Source organism: Empidonax traillii, unplaced genomic scaffold, assembly GCF_003031625.1.
Source record: "Empidonax traillii isolate 1590-97213 ecotype Southwest subspecies unplaced genomic scaffold, ASM303162v1 scaffold159:size1039807, whole genome shotgun sequence".
Lineage (NCBI taxonomy): Eukaryota > Metazoa > Chordata > Aves > Passeriformes > Tyrannidae > Empidonax > Empidonax traillii.
The window spans coordinates 190,463-207,301 of record NW_020955352.1 but is presented as its reverse complement, the minus strand read 5'-3'; the positions used below and the strand labels follow the sequence as shown (position 1 = coordinate 207,301).

Genomic DNA, 16,839 nt, shown 5'->3' with positions numbered 1-16,839 from the left:
GATCCCACCAACACCCTCATCAGGCAGCTGCTGACTTGTGCCGCCACTGAGAGCTGCTCCTGCACCCAAGTGGTTGGAGTGAGGAATCTCTTCTGTGGCAAAGGCAGACAGTAAGTCTGGCAGAATGAAATCAGCAACAGGGGAGATACACCACAGGTATGTGCCTTGTCTGCAGTCAGAGAAGGGGTTCTTTAGAGTTTCTTGATGAAGGTCATGTAAAATGTTGAAGGATGTGGTTGTTTTCAAGGGACACTGCAGCACGTGTGTAAATCCCAGATTACTCAACTCTGCAACAAGTGAGAAAAGGCTTTCAAAAATTTAGGTTCAGAGGATGCAGATTTATTACCTTGTGTAAAATGCACTCTTTATATGGAACAACAGATTCAGAACAGCAGAGGTTTATGCTGAAGAAAAAGTTGAACACAGTGGAAGAATTACAGATCATGATACCAAAGGAAGAATTACAGAATATGCACAGCCTAAATTAGCCACAGCAGCCATAGCAGATCTATTACTCCCCACTCAGCAGAGTCACAAACACTTCTTTACTGACAGAAATATTCATCTACAGCATTCCTAAGACCTATTGGTGTTCACAAGTTGAAGAATTTTCCTGAGAGGAGTAGGAATCTGTGTGTGCCTACATTTGGCAATGTTATTTCAAGTCCTAGATGAGTAACAGGTAATTTACAGATCTCCCTGAAAAATAATGCTTTTTCTGGAGATGCTTATATTTATTCAACAGCCATGCAACTTGATGGCCTGAGAAATTACTTTCTATAAATTTATTTTAAAAATAACCTTTTTAAATATGTACTTAAAAGGCTTATTTACAGTAAGTACAATTATTAACTCTGTTAGGTACATGGGCAGATGTGCAGACCAGCACACACATGTAGCTCTCAGATTAATTTATTTTAAGCTGCTTACACAGTTCCAAAATCCCCAAGATTTGGCCCAGTTGATACGGCTCTAACAGGTGTTATTGGAACATCAAACATGTTAAAGACTAGAACAACATCAAAAGTATTAATCAGGTCTGTGTCCACACTTAGCAAGCCTTCCTTCTAACAATTTACACTGTACCTATCACTGCAACACCTGAATCTTTAGCAAATGCTGCCATCAGAGATTAGCAGATCCTCTCACCTAGGTGAAACTTGATACACTAAACCCTGTAAAAGCCTTTCTTTTTGTCAAGTTTAGAAAATACAATTATGGCGTGTCTTGGCTGCCTTTCAGGTGCCAAAATTCAAACTCCAGTGTGTGCACCCAGCTCCCATTAAATTGCAGTGAGAGATGCAAGACACTGTCCAGTTGGCCTTCAGTAAGTGAAATGGAACACAGGAAAGAACAAAAACCAACAACAAACCCCAAAACAGCACACTGATTTCGCTAGAGATCACACAGCAACAGAGCCAGAGATCAAACTCCAGAACCCTGACCACCTTCCCCACGTGCTTCTGGCTACATTCACTATGGGGAATTAGGGCACACTGGGGAAGAGGTAGCAATGTTGATAAGAAAGTAAAATGGATCAGGAAGTAGTGACATTCGAGTGGGTCAAAGCCAGACAACCTAGGAAAAGAAGAGAAAAAGAAAATTTAGAATAACAGATGAAAAGCACTGAAAGCTTCCATCAGAAAGGAAGGTGAAGAAGCAGCAAGCATAAATAACAGGAGATACACTGATGAGAAGCATTTTTCAGACATGTTAAATAGTTGATTGTCAAAATATTTTCAGCAAATACACAGATGCAGTGTTTGCCTCTAGCAGATGTACTTACTGTGGCGTACAATAGCCTGGGTGGCAATAATGGGTGGTGATATTGAGGGTAGACAACTCTTCTCTTTATTCCTTATCCAGCCCAGCCCCTAATCATAATAGCAGCTGCTTCAAAAGTATTATCACAGAGCACTTGGCAAAACCCAAAAGGCAACTGTGATCGTGCTCTCAGAGTTCTGAAAAGGAGAATTACTTTAAATTCCATTAAATTCCACATAAAAGTTGGGCAAAGACTTGACGCACTCGCCCTAGGACAGACCCTTCAAAAATTCACTGCTGTAGCTGCTGGCACTTTCAGCATACAGTGAGCATAAACCAGAAAGGTGCTGTGACTGTCCCAGAACTGGACACCTCACGTCTAGGTGACAACCAGCAGCTCACCGGTGGAGTCCAGCACAGCCAACATGGTCCTGCTTCCTAGGGTAGGCAGGGACTCAGAAAAGAAGAAAGGAATGGACCTTAGGGAAAGAAAGAAGGGAATGTGGAAGACAGTAAGAATGGGTATGTCCAACTGCCTGAGCCCTATTTGGCCTTTCTGAAATTACCAAACACTCCAATAAGCTGAAAGAACAGATAAGGTGTTTTTCCCTGCTGCAGGCCTCTTTTACATATGCCTGAGCAAGGCCCAAACACATCCTTATCCTTAAAGTAAGAAAAGCATTCTCCACAGGCTTCGGAGAAAACCACCTCTCCACCAAACCCATCTTCCTGATTACCAAACCCCTCCTTACATGGCTCTATAAAAATCAAATCTGTCTGACACACTTTATTGTACCAAAACAGCATTTATCAAAGCTTCATTTTTAAAATCTGACTGTTGTGAAACTACTGCTGAATGGGAAAAAACAGGACCCTGGTCTCAGCAGTTGTACCTATGCATCTGGAGAGGGACCAGGCAGAAGCCCTGATGCTGGCACTGAAAAAATTCAAACCCCCAGCAGGACCAGAACACGTGGATCCACACAGCAGAGGGATGAATCCACCCCCAGGTCCTATAACAGCTCAACATCAGCACAAATCAGAAAAAAAATGCACACAGAAAAGGCTGCTTTGCTTTTTCATCCCTCAGTACCCATGTCCTTTGCATTCCATTGTCCAGCCCCAGTCCTGGAAACAGCTGTCAACCGTCAGTGCCCTCCATCACTTGACAACTACAGCCAGTTACAGGGCTCTGCATCCCTGGAGGGCTGCGTATCCTGAGGAGGATGAAAGAGGCAGAGAAGGGGCATCATGAGCTGTGGCCACAGATCTGCTCGATGTGGTAGATCTCCTTGGGACAGTCAGCAGACAAGACAAGAGGTGCATCCTCTGTTATCACAACATCGTCCTCAATGCGCACACCAATGCCACGAAACCTCTCTGGAGCACTCATGTCATCCTCAGGGATATAAATGCCTGAAAGAAGAAAGGGAATTAAAACACACAACACTCTCCAGAACAAGACCTTTCCCTCACCGCACCACCATGAGAACAGGGTTGGATTTTCAGCAACATAACATTTGATCCCCAAAATTTTTAATCTAGCAAGTTACTGTTTTTCTCCTCACTCATGGATGCTAGTGGGCAAAGAAAGGAAAGTTGTCCCTCCGTGCCCTCAGACATTAGCACATTAATAAAAGCTTTCACAATTACACCTGGCCTTTCTGCACTTCTTGCTCTCAATGTAACATTCACAATGATGGTTTTAACAATGGTCTGAATACAGAGAGAGAAGAGCCAAGCATTAAATATGTTTCCAGCTGACAGCTCCAAATCCAGTGACAAGTAGAACGAAAGACTCATTGCAGTATGCCTAATTTGCAAAGCTAAGTTGTGAATGCCTGTAATTGCAGACTGCAATGCTTGAGATTTACACTACCAGTGATGGTAGAGGTTCAGTCTCAGGAACATAGAACACAGCACAAGCAAGCCAACCCCGCTTTTCTGCACCTGTGCTCCACAATACTCTGCTGCCTGAGTTTACTTCCACAATGTATTACCTTGGCCGTGTCTGGGAAGGAAATGGGGTGTTCTAATACTGTAATGACTTTGGGAGGGGAATAACTTCAGGTTTTCCAATACTGTAATAATTTTCAGTTTCACCAGAAAGAACCTGAAAGCTTTGGTCTGAGGTACCAATTAAACACTGAAAGCAATACTGTTCTCCTCAGTGTTGCATGTTTTTGTCCACCACTGACTGCATGTCTTGTTACCTGGTTCAATGGTTATCACCATGCCTGGCTGGAACGGCAGCGACCGGGATAAGTCTGGGGTATCGTGAACATCCATGCCCAAGTAATGGCCCACGTGATGTGGGCAGTACTTTCGGACAGCCTAGCAGAAGACAGAACAAGTGCCACGGAAACAGTTAAACACGGCCCAACTCGTTCCAATACAAAAGACAGGGAGAAGAGACAGAACGTGTGCTTAACTAGCAGTCTTACTGCCGTGACCGGGTCACCAGGGGCTGCCTTACATTTACCAGAACTGGGTGGCCCCCTAAAACCCACCAGTTTGCCCATTATGAGCACATTGCAGACTGCCCTTCCCCCTCGCTGAGAAGAACAGCCCATCTCAGCATGTCAGGAAAGACATCAATTTTCAGTGCGCTGAGCTTTGGTGCCCCAACCCTTTCCATTCCTTAAACATCCAAGCCCTGCATCAGCAGACCCTGACAACGGCAGCAGCGGATACAGCTGCTCCGTGCTGTGGGAGAGTGAGGTCCTACACACGGCAGAGCAAACGCTGCACCGATTTCACTCAGGAGCTACAGCATGATTTTAATCCACCTCTACAGCGCACAGATACCGCCTCTCCCCGCACTATCCTAATCCCCCACCCTCGAGAGGGGGAATCAAAGAGCTAATTCCTCCCTCCCCCCAGTCCTCATTCCCGGAGGACTGAGCTGCAGGCGCCGCTCCCGTCTGGCTGTGCTGCCACCTGCCGAGGGAACACGGCACGGCAGCCCCCGCCGCCGCCATGGCACTGGCACCGGGGGACAATTAAATCCGGCAGGAACCCGTGCGGATGCCAAAAGCGGTAGTGCCGTCACCTGCTTCTGCCGTCTTTCCTGTATTGGCATCAGCAATCATGCAGGTTTGCAGTGGGTGTGACTGGATAACCTTATGTAACTGCAAACCGATCTTATTTATTCCCAGGTTCAGCTCTAAGGCAGGCAAGTTTCCCAGCCTTGCTCACCAGGTGAATCCCAATACTGACACAAAATGGTGCAGAAGAGGCAGCAGGTGGAATGACTAAGAAGAATGGGCGGCACCTTTTGGTGGTACTGCAGATTTATGCAATGTTAAACAGATCAGAAAACTACAAATAACTGCCTGCAGCCAGCCCTGGACCCAGAATTCTGTGTTAGTGCCCACGTCCCTATAGTTCCCTTCAGACTGTACTCTAAAGCTGAATCTGCACTGGTAAATAATGCAGAGCAATGGGAATGTATCTGCGAGTGAAAGAGCAAGAGCCGAGAACAAATCTTCACACTATGTGCATATAAGACTGGGGGGTTAGTTCAGACTAAATTCTTGAAACACATCCCCAATTTTAGACCTGTCTTGAGAGAAATCCAGGCCTGTGCTGAGACTAGCCCACAACACAAACTAAAGCACAGTGTGTGGCAAAGATTAGAAGAGACATCTCAAAACACATTCCTGACCCAAACTAAAGCATACTAACACTACTCAGGGAGAAACTAACCAGGCTTAGTAAGGGTAAACTGGAGTAAAAATCTTCAAGTACCTTGAAGAAATCGCTGTCAGTGACGCTGCTCTCTAGGACACCCAACTCTTTCAGTTTCTGTCCAATAAGGCTCAGCATGAGGCTGTAGATATTTTCCAGACTCATGCCTGGGGAGCAGAGGCTCAAGCAGGACTTCTGGATATCCAGGACAGCCTGGTAGAGTTCTGCTTGGGGTTTGGTGAACCTGAAGACCATGGAGAAGGAACAAAGGACATATCTCATAATTAATCTGCTACTCAGAACACATCTTTGGGACAGTGCAATGTTGGAGCAGGAAAAGTCAGAAAGCAAAGCAACTGTGTCCTTTTATGAAAGGCCAGACAAAGCATCACTGCAACATGCCTTTCAATACACCCTGTAGAGGCAGGGTTTCTCAGCTGAGAACCAAACCCCCAAGCAAAGCAAGGCCAAGCTACTGCAGGAAAAAGAAAATACAGGAAACAAACACACAAACACAGAAATATCACACCAGCTATTTCATAACTGGCAGAGCTACGTACATGTCAACTAAGGCTTTTTTCTCACATACAACTGGAGTCAGACTCAGCTAAACATACAAAAAAGCCTCTCTGCACTTTAAGCATGCTGTAATAGCTGAAAATAGCAATGATCACACATATTCATGCAGTAATTAATGAGGCAGTGGGGAATACAGCTTCTCATGCTGAAAGATTAGTTTATATAATTTGATTACTTTGAAGAACCACAGAATGGGACACGTTAAAACTACTCACACAGAGATTAAACACACATACACTCCATCCATCAATTATTTAAGAGCTTATCAGAGTTCTTCTAAAAACCTTATTGCGGCATACCTTCCATTGACAGGCCAGGTACGCGTGATGTCACTCACATAGCAGGACAATTCACATCCACCATCTAACAAGACCAGTTCACCGTCCTGCAGAATAACAGGAAAAAATGGTGTGTGGGTCAATCCAGCTATTAATTGAACTGATTTTTTTCTTTCTGAGAGCAGGTAAGGAGGTTATGTACTAATTTTCACAAAGCAGCAGCAGAGGTGTGAATTCTTGTTACAGAGTAACACTCCATGTGCTACTGGTTTTAAACAGGCTATTCCAGTTGGATTGTTTCTCTGCAAGGTAGTCTCTGACTATTACACTTATCTATTGTCTGAACCCTTACCAGGCTGATTTTCAAACATTTTGGAGTAAAAAGACATTTACCATGAACTATTCTGCTCTCTGAATCCCATTCACACCTGGATTGCCTACTCCTGCAAATGACACCAGTGACTCCTTTCACTAGAAGTCCTCTGCTAGTGACTGAGCCAGAAGGGTTTTGGAAAAAAACCATTAATTTCTGAGCCACCCACAAGATCACTAACAGCTACAGATTTAGCCTTGTCATAGGACAGGAGAATCCAACAAAATCCTTTCTCTGACAGTGTATCGCTGCTGTAAATGCACTACTGAATAGCTGGAATCACATTCCCCATCCTTTTCTAGGACTTTCTTGACTGCTCCAAGATATCTTTCTGAATCTGTCTGGTGATGAAGAAAAAGCTTTTGGAGCTGTGAACCTCTGATTCAGTTCAGCAAAACTGTTCCATGTCAATTAAAACACTAACTATGCATCTCCCACAGAAGGAAGACAAAAGGCCAAGAACAAAACAACTGCTTTACTCTCCCTCCTTGAAGAAGCTAAGAACAAATAGAGCAGTGGAATCTGTAAAAAGTTTGGATTAAATTCTCTATAGATTTACAGTACATGTAATCTAGGCACTTTATTACAGGCACTTTATTATTCACTCCACAGATCCATGACTGTGCTAGCAGCCATGACGTGGAATGACAAGGAATAATTCTAGCACATAAAGAATAACAAGCAGAATTTCACTGCTAGCACTACTTTCAGTGGTAGCTACTATCACTGTGTACAGTCAAGTGCCACAATCAGATACACAGAAGAGAAATCACCATTGAGCAGATCTCGCTATCCCACTGAACAGACAAGCCATTAACTATCCACTTAAATTGTACTTTTTAACTTTTTCAGAATAGCTGGTTCAATCTATAAAGAAAATCTGAAATTACAGCACCTGCCATCTTCCAAGCAATTAAACAAGCTAAGTAACAACTTATTGGCTAAGGAAATTCTGCTTGTGGTTTGATTGCCCAGTAAGTGCCTTATGTTGTGCTTCTTGTCCTCTTTCTTTAAAGCTGAGTGAACTAAGTGGTGAACTGAATGAAGCATTCAGATTCCTACCAAATTAGACACTTAGTTAGCCTATTTGGAAACAAGAGCTGTAGGAAGCAGCACACAAAGGCAAGGAAAGAGTCAAGTTTACGGGTTTAACCTCCTACTTAATAGTTTGGAAAAAAAAACAACAAGTGACAGTCATTTAACTGAACAACTTTAACAGAAGCAACCAGAGTTACATCAGCACGCCTGACCTTGGATGACAGAACAACAAAGGAGGCTTCTTTCTGCCAAAAGCAGCCTGTCATATCTTTTGTACATTTGTCTCTGCAGATCATTTCAAGGTCTGCTAGATGCCAGCTTCAAGAAAAGACAATGCTAGTGGGAAAGTTTCATCCTGAATTAAGACAGAGGAAAAATATGCTCCTCTGAAAAGTGAATAGTGAGCAGAGCAGTGGGGGAATACAGCTCCTGAAAATACTTATCTGAATCTATGTCAATAAATTGACATTTAACGCTGATCCTCTCCCTCCTTGTTCCCCTTCCCTGCTTTGCTGGCCTATGTACAGACCAAAATGGTTTTCAGCTTCACCAGAGCAGGAATGCACGTATGTTGCAAAGCAAGACTAAGCAATGCAAGTGAGAGCGGAAGATCCCCCACAGTGCCTTCACTCTGCAGTGGCTCCTCTCTTTTGTGAGGCCCACCCAGCATTGCACCCTGCTGCGCGCGGTGTGAGAGCAGACGTACCTGCTAAATTATTTGCAACCCTGTTTGCAAGTCCTTCCACTGCTCAGAAAATACTGCAGCAAGTGCAGAGAGGAGAGGAAGAGAAGTTAATCTGCCACTGACAGTAAAACTAACCAGGGCACCATTCCTTTCCCTTGCTCCCTTTATATTTAAGTGCTTTGATATGTTCAGTCAAAACAAAGAGCAGCTATATGTGTGTCACAGCTCTGCATTTCAAGTTACTGGACAGTGGATGGGTTACCTTGATGAGCTGATTGTTCTTCACATAGTGCAAAGTGTTTGATCTGTTGCCACCAGCAACAACAGGGGGGTACGCCAAGATGTCAGCACCACGAGCCCGGCACTCGAACTCAAACTGGAACAACAATTCAGAGAGGAGACCATTAGTGCTGATTCAGGTAAGAGGCTAGAGGCAAGAGAAGCAGGCTTTACAAACAGGTGTTATAACTACTTTAATTCTGTACCACAGAACTGTATTACAGGTTAAGATTATAACTGTATCTCTGTCTAGCAGGTTTGGTATTCAAATATAGTAGAAAAAGACATCAACAGCAGATAAATTTAGACAACCACTGTGCTGCTTCAGTAAGGGTGCAGAAGTACCGCTGAAGAATTCCTCACACTGACTCTTCTGCATGTCCAAGATGTGGGTGAAGAAGAAATGTGCTACGGTGGGAGACACATTATAAAGAGAGAGGATATTTCTCATTTGCTGGAAGGATAACCAACATCCAGCCCTTCTATCTCACCTTCAACTACAAAGTACTCACCTTTGCATACAGAAAGGCTTCATCCACTTGGGATTTGCTGGCAAACATTGTCTCTGTGAAAGCCTATGAAAAAGAAGGGCCTTTCAGTTAGCAAAAGAGCCTGAATTTGAAGGAAGTTCTTTTTTTTTTTTACCTGTTGTCTTTTGAGGAAGGCTCAAGATCAGCTGCCCCAGAGCACCAGAGGCAGCTGAAAGTGCAAGGTGCTGTCAAGACTAGAACCGATTAAGGCCTGTTCCCCATGCAACTCTATTTTGGAGCTGAATGACTCCAATTTTTGATAAAAAGGATTAGATGATTGAGGCTGATCCCATGGGTTGGCATTTTAGGAGTTGTCTTACCTATGGATTCCTTCACATATGACTGCCTTATCCAGCTTTTCCTTCAGAGAAGGACAAGCTGTGCCTCTCTTTTCTATTGGGCTATCTATTTTGATTATATGTACAAAAACATAATTGCATTTGAGTTATCTGTCACAGTTGTTTAAATTGGCCAGTGAGTTCAAAAGGCATTTGAGGGAGAAGGGAAAATATGGAGACATACATAGGCAAAGCCTTCACAAAAATACTGTTTTCTCAAAATAAACACAATAGACAGGAAAGAAAACGGTGAGGGGAAGCAGAGCAGAAGCTGGTTAGAGTGAAAAGGCTATCCCTGGACAGATAATGCTTTTAAACAAAGTCTAACAGCTGCTGGCTTGTCTTTGCTTGAGTTACACTGATTGAGAGAAGCTGGTCATCTAAGCAGTCTTCCCGTTTCTCCTTGTCACGTGAAGGGAGCTGAGCCCAGCCAATGGCTGAGACACAGCAGTTCAGTAACAGATTAGACCAAAGACATCCTTCCAACCAGTGTCACCCCATCAACAGAATGCACCGCTTCATCTGGAGAGCACATGGCCCCATTACCTCTGCTGTCACCCGTCCAGCTGTCTTCATCCTTTCAATCTCTGCCGGGGATTTGATCAGTCGAAGGTTTTGCACTAGATGTCGGATGCCTTGGATGCGGTTTTTGCTCTGAGCTTTTATCTCAGCCAGTGGCTGCATGTAGTCAGAGTGCAGCTCTGTATGCACTGGTTTTGTCAAGTCATACCAAACAACGTTTGACTCCCCTGGAATACAAAACGAAAGCTGATGCAGACAAAAACGAATGTAGAAATGTCCTCCCCACACTGAACAAACTCACTCCTCCTAAATTAGATCTTCTGCTATATTTGAGAAAAATAATTTCTTCTAAATTGGCATTGACAGACCATATAGACACTTTCACTGTTACAGGATACTAGCAATCTCTTCAAAGTCTGGGTTCATAGCAATTAGCAATTCATAGCAAGCAGACTTCACAAATCACCACTTCTGGGCAAATAATGGGGTTTATGACCAACATTAAAAATACACATCTTGTCAAAGTTGCACTTGTGTAATCTAAGTAGGCATTGCACTGCAGTGATGCACATTCTGAATTGTTCTGTCATGTAGCCTGTCCCCACTGATGTAAGGCAATTTACCTTTCTACCCATGGAATCAAGGTCGTGATCAACTATACTTCAGAACACTTTGAGAAACAACTGCTTATTTCAACCATTCTGGGATAAACCAACTCAGGACAAACACATTTAACTACGTGGGCATTTATTTAGAACATCGCAGTTAGCACCCACATACTCCCCACAGGAACATTTTAAACAGAAATGAGTAGAAGAGCCATTGTGAGTCACAGCCGATGTCCACCTAGGCCCCCCTTCTTCGGTGACAGTACCCATTGGCAGGTGCTTACAGAAAGTGTTTAAGAAACTGAGCATTTATGAAAGAGTATTTCCCTTAGCACATGCTCCCCAGAATCTCCCTTCTGGTTTCTTCATTTCAAGGCTGCATCTTCATAACACTGATTTACTGCTTTTTATGGATCTCACCCCCATAGAATTAAAAATTTTTGACATTCCAAACCTTCCATGAGTGATCTGCAACTTAAAAGGTGCCAAAACCTGCCATGTGATCATTTCAGTGTTCTCTTTGTTTTTAAATTATGAAAACCAGCAACTAATTGTTCCTGCTCATCCTCTCCGTGCTTTCCACAACCATACGCGTCTCATACCTTGGTTTCTGTTTTCTCTTTTTCAAGCTGAGTGGGTTTGTCCAGCATCTATCTCACACACACTCCATACTGTTGATCATACTTGTGGCCCTTTCCATGACTTATCTATTTTCAGTATATCCTTTTTTGAAACAAAGTAACTAGGCTCCATAAAGCTCTAGAATTCATCCTCCTATTTGTTTGACCCTCCCAAGCACTGGCCTTTAATATATTATCATAAGCCTTCTTCAGCTTCATTTTATAACGCACTTAAGTTCCCCCTGGATTACAAGTATTGAGGCTACGCAGTGATGTTAAATGCAGAGGAATATTTCAAGAGCAAGTCATCACCTAGCTAAAAAAGTGTGAGTGGACTAACAAACTTCCTGTATGGATAACTTTCCAAGTCTCCTGTGAATAACATACCTTCAAGATTCCTATACTTCCTATATATCTGGTTCTGGCTCTGTGAACAAACACATAACTAGAACACTAACATGTTCTTGCTTATCCTGTTCCTTAACATTTCACAGATGTGTATCCACGTGTATGCCAGTCTGCACAAGAAATTCAGAGGGGAGAAAACCCCATTATTTTCAGAATGCTCTTAGCCACATGATGTGATTCTTGGGGATGGTCCTGTGTAGGGCTAAGAGTTGGTCTTGATGATCCTTGTGGGTCCGTACTAACTCAACATATTCTGTGATTCTGTGAAAACTGTATTTCCACTGGTGGCTCTCAACAAACTAACAAGAACGTTCAACTGCCTTTGTCACAGTAATACCACTGCGCCTCCTCAAGTTCATTATAGTCTTGAACTGATGTCACCTCCCAAACCCATACCAGTCAGACTCTGAAAACCACATCTCATCTCATTTCCCCTTTATTTTTTGTTACCTTTCAGCTTGGCCACCAAGTGCCTGAACTCATCAATGGTGTAAGCTTCATCTACTCCTGTGAGAGCAATGGCACCATCTGGGCCTGATCTGGGCCCGTCCCACAACTCTCGCTTTGGATCTCTCCGAGGCACAAAAAGTATGGATTTGTGGGATGGCAGCGCTTTGCCAGGAATGCTCTGCAGCACCAGGATGCTGTCAGGCTCCCGAAACCCACAGAGGTACAGGAAGTTAGTGTCCTGGTGGAAAATGTAGGGGATGTCATTGCTCATGTAATATGTGGGGTTGGATAGCAGAATCACTGTGTGGTCCAATCCATCCCAGCCATGGGCTTCCTTCTGGATCAACACCATCAGTTTGTGCCGGCGAAGAGCATATTCCACCTGTGACAATCCCGGGGTTACCTCTCCTGTGAGTACAAAACAAATCAGATAGAGAAATTCAAGGCACTTAGGATATTCTATTCGTTGTAACCTGATTCCTGCCTATTCCCTGATGCCTTACGTGTACATGGCCTTGCTGTAATTCCTCACAAGCCTTTCCATTGCTTTCCTGTGCACCTCTTCAGCTTCCATCCCTCCAGCACATTCTCACTCAAACTGCTTCTCCATCACACAGAGACAGAAATTTATTTTAGCCAATTGGATTTTGTGTTACATATTTCTGCTCAAAGGCAGAAATCACAAACCTGGTAAATCTAGATAAAAATCCAAAACAGGTGGATGTTTGCATGGAGACATGCAAAAAAAAAAAAAAAAAAAAAAGAGGAAGGGGTGAGGTAAACTGAACTTTGACTGCTAAAAACTGATGGGTTTTACAGCACCTGGACATTGAACAGAAGTTTGTCTGCTGAGGTTGAGCATTAATTCCCTCAGATAAAGCTAGAATGTCTGTTCAAATACACACTAAGTCAACTCATAAAACAACTAGTTCTAAACCTTAAGGGGCAGATGGAGTGTTACAGATTCTGGGAGATCAGGCAGAAACACAGAGGTTGCAGAGTCTAACTAGTCACAAGACTCCAGGCAGACCCAAATCATGGACTGCAGGCTGGCGTCAGGCTCTGAGTAAGAGAAGGGATCTTCTCCAGGGCAGATGTAGTTTTTCTCAATATTTAACAATTCAGATTTTTCCAAAGTTAAATAGTATATTACTAATGACACAAAACAAAGGATCTCTTAGATGAAAGAACTCTTTAAACTGCTCCAGTCACGAAAGATATGAAGTACAGCAATCAAGATACTCACCAAAAGCAGACTGAAGTTGAAAGGACAACCAACAACACATGAAGTATGTATTTTTAAATATGTGAGACTCCCTAACTATGATCTAAATTAATACAAGAGCCTTAATCAGTATGTTGGCTAATATCTTATATTAACATAAATTGCATTTTGATACTTTTCACTTTCTACTTCAGTAATCTTTTCTTCTTCTCGAATGTATCACACAGCATTAATTCTAGAATGAAAATTTACATTTGACTTGTACTGTAAGTGGATTTTTGTATGAGTGCAGTGGGAGGGGAAAGTTCTACCCAAAATGTTTTTCCTTGAAAAAAGAGTTTAAGGAAACTATGTATCTTGTATTTGTGTTAAATTTTAGACCTTTTAAAAAACTTACATTCCCAACACCTATGAGGTGTAAAAGTCTTTAAAAAAACCCAAACTCCCAAACAACAAAGAAATAAAACCACCATATTTGTTTTACTCTATAGATCTAGAAATTGCAGAGAACATAGAAACTGCTGCAATGCAACCTGACCTCAAAATTCGGCAATACTATGCTGCAAATGCCCTATGTTCCACTGCATTCCAGTTACTTTTCTAATTGCCACAGTTCACTGAATTTCAGAAGCTGCAATACAGTGGAACATCGGAATCCCAGCTGTCTTCCAACTGTGAGGCCTGGAAATTCTCTTTGTCTTAAAGGCATTTGTTTTTTAAAACAATAATTGCAATAAAACAACATCATATTATTTTAAGGAAAACATCTCTCCTTTATTAAAAGGAAAAATACTATGAGCAGCTAGAATTCAGTTCCAGTGTTTCAGCCGTGAGTACTTTTAAAGGGTCGGCCTCACTTATTGTGAGCTGTCAACCAGTGACCTAAGCAACCCGATCCAATGCTGAAGTAAGCCCAGCTGTGAGCACAGGGTGAACCTGTTAACCTGTGAGGTTCCTTCTGACCTGAATTATTCTGCAATTAAGTATAGAATTATATGGTTATATATTCATCTGTTCTCCCTGAATACCCACCTGTGGAAGAAGAACATAGAACAGAATGTTTTCCTGGACATATTCTTGAACATATTTAATTTTTTTTTTATATTTATTTAATTGTGGTCATCTCATACCTATGTGCTATCCTATTTTCATTAATCTCAAAAAAATGTAAAACCTGTTTCTTTTTCATTGTTGCTGTCAAACTTTGTAATCACAAGTCTCTTTTTCCCCTTTTCCTCACACTGAATCCCCTCTGAAGGGCCACATTCTTTAGTCAAGTAGTGTCCATCTATCAATGTCCCTCCCCAGTCATCTTTTCTGAATGGCACCTTTATAGGAAGCATTATGGCAGTTTAGCTTGCACAAAAGACTCACTTTTAATAAAAATCATATGTATTTTCAGGACAATAAGCTCTCAAAATGCCACTGCCACGAAAGGTCTGCAGCACCCAAGTAAGGACCCTGAGCACGCCACAAGAAAAAAGGTAAAAAAGCAAACCTGTGAAGCCTATTTTTGGAATCAGTATCATCTCACACAGGGAAATTAGTTCCCAAATATAATTACTGCCTAATGAAGGTAATCATAAACAGCTGAAACTCCAGACAACTGTATACTGCAACAAATCAGTATGCTAAAAAAAGCAGAGACAAGAATGAATACCAATGACCAGCTTACACAGTGCCCGAACCTTACCTGGTTTGAGCAGGTGTGGGTGTGTGAAAGGGCTGGGCTGGCCCAAATACCGGTTTGGAATCTTCTTCTGCTGGGCAGGCTGGATGGAAAATCTTCGGAGAGCACATGACTTGCAAACTGGAGGAAAAGAAATGCATCACGTCAAGGTGAGAAAAACTCTTCCAGTTAGAAAACTGCTGATCTCTACTACAGCCATCAGACTTTTAGTAGCATTCATTCAGTTATATGGCATAAATATCCCTCCTTAGCTTCTCGATCTGTTGTGCACCACCATAGTTTATGAAACAATGTGCACACAACTCCACTAGTGATCAAATACTCATAAAACAGATTGAAAGAAACAATCGTATCCTAAACCTGACAATCCAGCATGAAAACCCAGGAAGCTCTGTTGGTTTGCACATCCCAATTCATACACTTGGTGCTCAGGAGGTACTCGATGCTCTCCCTCCCTTGCTTCCCTCAAACACCACAGGGCTCCAAGCACACCACCTTTTTATTGTCTCTTCTTGACTATGTCTTCAAAAAATATCACTAACCTGGAACAACTATATATTTTTCAAGGCCTTTCCAGTTCTATTTCTTACTAATAATGCTGCAAAGAAACCATCAAATAACACAGGTTTATACAGCGATGAGATTTTTTTTTTCCTGTATGAAAGACTCCAGATTCCTCGTTTATGTATTCAACTTACCGGACAGTAGCATTAGCCAGACTGAATAGTTATGTATCCCACCTCCAAATCCACACACAGCCAAAGCAGTCAAGTTTTAAAGCAAATTACAAGCATGCACCTGGGAGCTGGGGGTGGACACAGTAAGACAAAAGCTAAAATGAAATATGAATTGTCAGAAACTTTACCCACTTTAGAATTCTCAGCCACAGCTTTTTGCAGCTGAAAAACTGCTTGTGCCTAGATACAAATCATCAAGACACGTGGAAGGAGAAGGTAATCAGAGGGTAAACATCTACCTTGTGTCCTGGAAACTGGTTGTCACTTACTACGCACCTACTACAGAATCAATTTGTGCTGCCATAGCATGACTCTGGATTCTGAGAATATACAGGAATTAACTCTTCACTAGCATAAGCAAGAATAAGACAAGCAAACCAGCTGTCCTTCAGGGAGCCGAGACTCAGGGGATTACAGCAAAACATACAGACCGTGGATTTAAGGGGGAGTCAGCATGACTGGCCTCTAATTGAAGATCACTTATGCACGACAACTAACTGTCATAACACGAAGCGCTCGCTATGTGATGCCTGACTGGAGACCCAAGCGATGAAATACAACCGCAGCTTTTTGGGAAGTTTAGTTTAAAACAAGTGTCTCCACTGTTTCTCTCCATATACAAAGCAGTCAAATAGGGCAGCTCGCAACGAGCCGAGAGGCCGTAGCGAGCACTAAACAGAGCAACGTTCAGAAGGCAGCACGCACAGCGAGCCGGGAGGTGACTGCGGGACTCTGCGCGGCAATAACAAGCTATGGCCAGCGGAGCCCCGGGGGCGGGGGCAGAGCCGTGAGCAGGGCCCGGGGGCGCGGGCGCGGCGGTGCGGGGGAGGAGGGGTGTCTGACCTGCGGCGCCGCGCCAGCCCCTCAGCGCCGCGGCGAGCGCCGGGCCCGGCAGGCGCGACATGGCCGGGGCACCGCGCGCACGGCGGGGCCTCCCGCGCTGACACCATCGCCGCGCGCCGCCCGCGCGCCGCCAATGAGCGGCGCCGCGCCGGCTTTAGGCGCCCTCGGAAGCCGCCTGCCCC

The 16,839-nt window shown here is 43.3% G+C and overlaps 1 protein-coding gene across 2 annotated transcripts; it reads right to left on the bottom strand.

Annotated features, from left to right (window-relative positions):
• Positions 1-317: 317 nt before the first annotated feature.
• Positions 318-16,744, bottom strand: XPNPEP3 (X-prolyl aminopeptidase 3). Of its 2 annotated transcripts, none has more exons than XM_027885029.1 (10): positions 16,658-16,744; positions 15,081-15,197; positions 12,163-12,570; positions 10,101-10,303; positions 9,199-9,261; positions 8,670-8,783; positions 6,333-6,418; positions 5,515-5,698; positions 3,978-4,098; positions 318-3,180 (listed from the first exon to the last, which is right to left on the bottom strand). In XM_027885029.1, the coding sequence occupies exons 1-10, from the start codon at positions 16,716-16,718 to the stop codon at positions 3,014-3,016; spliced, it is 1,524 nt and encodes a 507-aa protein (XP_027740830.1). In that variant the 5' UTR covers positions 16,719-16,744; the 3' UTR covers positions 318-3,013. The 2 variants fall into 2 exon arrangements, with proteins under 2 accessions (XP_027740830.1, XP_027740831.1); XM_027885030.1 differs by lacking the exon at positions 16,658-16,744 and adding an exon at positions 16,435-16,483.
• Positions 16,745-16,839: the final 95 nt, after the last annotated feature.

Bases quoted from the DNA above. Each gene is read 5' to 3' on its own strand.
- XPNPEP3 (XM_027885029.1), bottom strand. From the start codon at position 16,718: ATGTCGCGCCTGCCGGGCCCGGCGCTCGCCGCGGCGCTGAGGGGCTGG. The intron at 6,419-8,669 runs GTAACCCATCCA...GTTATTCTGCAG, and splicing joins AGAACAATCAGCTCATCAAG to GACGGTGAACTGGTCTTGTT. The intron at 4,099-5,514 runs GTACTTGAAGAT...GTCTTCTGCTAG, and splicing joins CTGACAGCGATTTCTTCAAG to GCTGTCCGAAAGTACTGCCC.